Genomic DNA, 3,248 nt, shown 5'->3' with positions numbered 1-3,248 from the left:
TTGGCTGCCGGCCATGGACGACGTTTGCAATATTATAAACAACTAATGAAGAATATGTACAGTTTTACAGTGGTAGAGCCCGCTTTAACATCTTCACACGAATGGGCCGGCTCGCCCGGTGCAATACCACGACCACACAAAAAACAGGCGTGAAGTGGAAGCAATTCCGCGTTGCGTCTGATGACTGTGGTGCCGCAGGCCTAATCTTTAGTCCCTTTCCTTTTCCACCCTTTTCTTAAGAGGAAAGAATGGGAAGGTAAAGTGGATTTGACGGTGGAGGAGACTCATAGGAAGGGGAATGTCCTTTATATGTGTGTCTCCTCCTCCGTCAATTAAGGGTAAGCAATGCATCTGCAATTACGGATGTTTACGGGCGGTAAGCTTTCCATTTCGTTGGATTAAGGTGGCCGCTCGCTCATTTGCCACCTTATATTATAAAAAAAATGTAGTTTCAGAATATCCTTCAACTCTGAATTGCCGACATCCGCATCGCCGGAGAATCGGAAAATGTAAAATCGATATTAAAACTATTTTAAATGAGACTATATTAATAGTTTTGCCGCCGCCCTGCTCCTAGAAAGGGGGTATTTCCGATTCTCTGGCGATCCAGGCTAGACATAGCCTTGGCCAGCGGTTGGCAACGCCCATGGCGATTATAGTTTTTGCTGTAGCATTTCACTTTAATAGTATAATTTTTATGCAATATTTTAAAATTCCAAGCAACATGTAAATGCGTAATGAAATTTTGTTAATAACATTATAGAAGGTCTATCCGGGCAGGCAGTGGGCGCGGATTTGTTATACAGTTAGCAACGCGGCGGTTAATTCAATTAGATCAATTGTAATTCAAAACAAGTTAGCGTAACCACCATTTACATCCACGTGTGTAATTAATTAAGCTATTCAAAGAAACGTTACTGTTACAAGACCACTAGTTTCACTATAAAAATATTAAACTCAACATAAGTTACAAATGTTAAGTAATGTAAAATGTTTGTAAAAATTAAATAAATCATTTACAATATTAAGAATATGTAATGAATAATTTTCAATTTGTATTACTGAAGATATAAATTATTCCTGTTCATGTCATCATGTTGAGTACCGCAATCTGTGGAAAGTATTGGGAAAGGCCTATGCCCAACAGTGGGCAGATAAAGGCTGTTGATGATGATGACGATGATGATGTCATGAAAATGAAATTAGAGTTATGGAATTGTTACAATAGTTTTGATAAAACTTTATCTGAACCAATATTGTTCTCATACCTATGATACCTATGGAGGCCTAATTTTAGTCCCTTTATCTTTACCACCCTTTTCTCACAAGAAGAGGATGGGAAGAGGAAGTGGATTTGACGGTGCAGGATATGCATAGGAAGGGGAAATATCCTCTCTATGTGCGTCTCCTCCTCCGTCGTATAAGGGTAGGCAACGCATCTGCAATTGCGGATGTCTATGGGCAGCGGTCGCTTCGCCATTTTGGCGGATTGAGGTAGCCGTTTGCTCGTTTGCCACCTTATGTTATAAAAAAAAACCTTCTGATTTGTATTCAAATGTTGCGTAATATTATAATTGCGATAATTATATGTTCTTGTGTAGAAATAATAATCATATCTTACTAATTTAGCGTTTTTAAATTTAGAACAGATTTAAAACATGACTATGTTCTAGACTTACTCGTAGAAGTACGCACAGGCTTGCTAAGTTTATTTTTAATGCCTCTAAGTAACAAGTATAAAGTATACTATACTAGAGATTATAGAAAGTGTAGAACACATGCTTAAACTTTTTTTTCTCTCCCTAACGAGTCTTGGATAAACCAGAAATAGTAAAGTTGTAGCGTGGCATGTTACGTTTCGAATAGATAGTACGAATCTTATTATGTTGTTATTGTTACTGTTCTTTATCTTATTAAGTACAAGGAAAGATGATTAATCTCATGTAAGGCGACTTATCTTCCAACTATAAAATGTACACATGCGTCCTACTAACAGAGATAGTAAAGTAGATTTTCCTTGAGAATCTCTCGGCTGTATTTTAAATTACTGAAATTCTATGACAGCTTAAAATAATATTCACGAAACTGTGGCAAATTCTTCGACATGTTTATCATCTCAAATAAGTTTTAACAATGTACTAATTTTACTTTTAAAAATATTCGCAAACAACTTAGTTAATATTGTAACAGTAGGTTTTAAAAAGTTATAAATTTAAAAGACGATATGATAACATCGAAGCTACAAGAATTAATAAACAAAGATTAGTTGGTAAAAAACATTTTGTAACAGTAAATATAGATTCTACAGAAATTTATCAATTACCAAATCGGCGATACTTTAAAGAGTGGTGGCCCGGAAATTACATGATACGAACTTTTATACAAAGAAGTATGATCTTGTACGCAGGTGGGTTAGGCATATGTATGTTCTTCTTTTGTTTAATAAATATCTGCCCATCCTCATTGAATAGCTGGTTATGATAGCTATACTATAGAACCTTTTTCAACACAACCTACTTGGTTCAATTAACAAGGTACGTAATTACGTCATTAACTTTTCTCATTTCAAGAAGGTAACCGTTTGACCGAAACAAATCTCCATATAAAATGGCTTTTTTCGAGGAGGAAATGAGTCATTAAGGAGCCGGAGAACACTTCGCCTCAATAATTGCGGGATGGCGCCCCGAGGTGACAGCCCACCTCGAATTAACCCCCTCAGTGTTCCATGACAAAAGATTGAAACAAAGAATAGTGTGGACATGCCCTTAAATGTTTAATACAATTTTATTCAAGTGTGTAGTTAATTTATTTTAGCTTTTATCCTCCACCACATATCTATAATGATCTTTTTTAACTTTTTATTCTATCAAGCTACATTACTGAAGAATATAATGAATATTTGACAACAAATAATAATACAGTAATGGTTTTGTTTCTTACAATAATAATGCTCAAATATTTAAAGACTGTACTAAATCTTAAGGCTAGTCCACACTATACATAAGCGTATATACTATATATACACTATATATAAGCGAGTTGCGCGCCGTTGTTTTTATTGTTCATTCGTTGTAATTACAAATCCACTGCGATTTAAACAAAGTGACTTGTAATTTACACTCTTGTTAATTTAATAAAGCTTTAATTGTTCAATTATACCATAGTTTGATGTATTAGCAAATTCACTTTCCGATTTCGTGGCATTTTTTTCATTTAGCTTACGATATGACAGAAATGATTCTTAACTA

The 3,248-nt window shown here is 35.0% G+C and overlaps 1 protein-coding gene across 1 annotated transcript in view; it reads right to left on the bottom strand.

Annotated features, from left to right (window-relative positions):
* Positions 1-573: 573 nt before the first annotated feature.
* Positions 574-3,248, bottom strand: part of LOC106110407 (nephrin-like) — a 40,546-nt gene continuing 37,871 nt past the window's right edge. Inside the window, exon 13 of the mRNA XM_013292232.1 lies at positions 574-665. Within this exon, the coding sequence (XP_013147686.1) occupies positions 574-665 (92 nt within the window). The remainder of the gene's footprint in view (positions 666-3,248) is intronic.

Source organism: Papilio polytes, unplaced genomic scaffold, assembly GCF_000836215.1.
Source record: "Papilio polytes unplaced genomic scaffold, Ppol_1.0 DF820622.1, whole genome shotgun sequence".
NCBI classification, from domain to species: domain Eukaryota; kingdom Metazoa; phylum Arthropoda; class Insecta; order Lepidoptera; family Papilionidae; genus Papilio; species Papilio polytes.
This window is presented reverse-complemented; position numbering and strand designations above follow the sequence as displayed.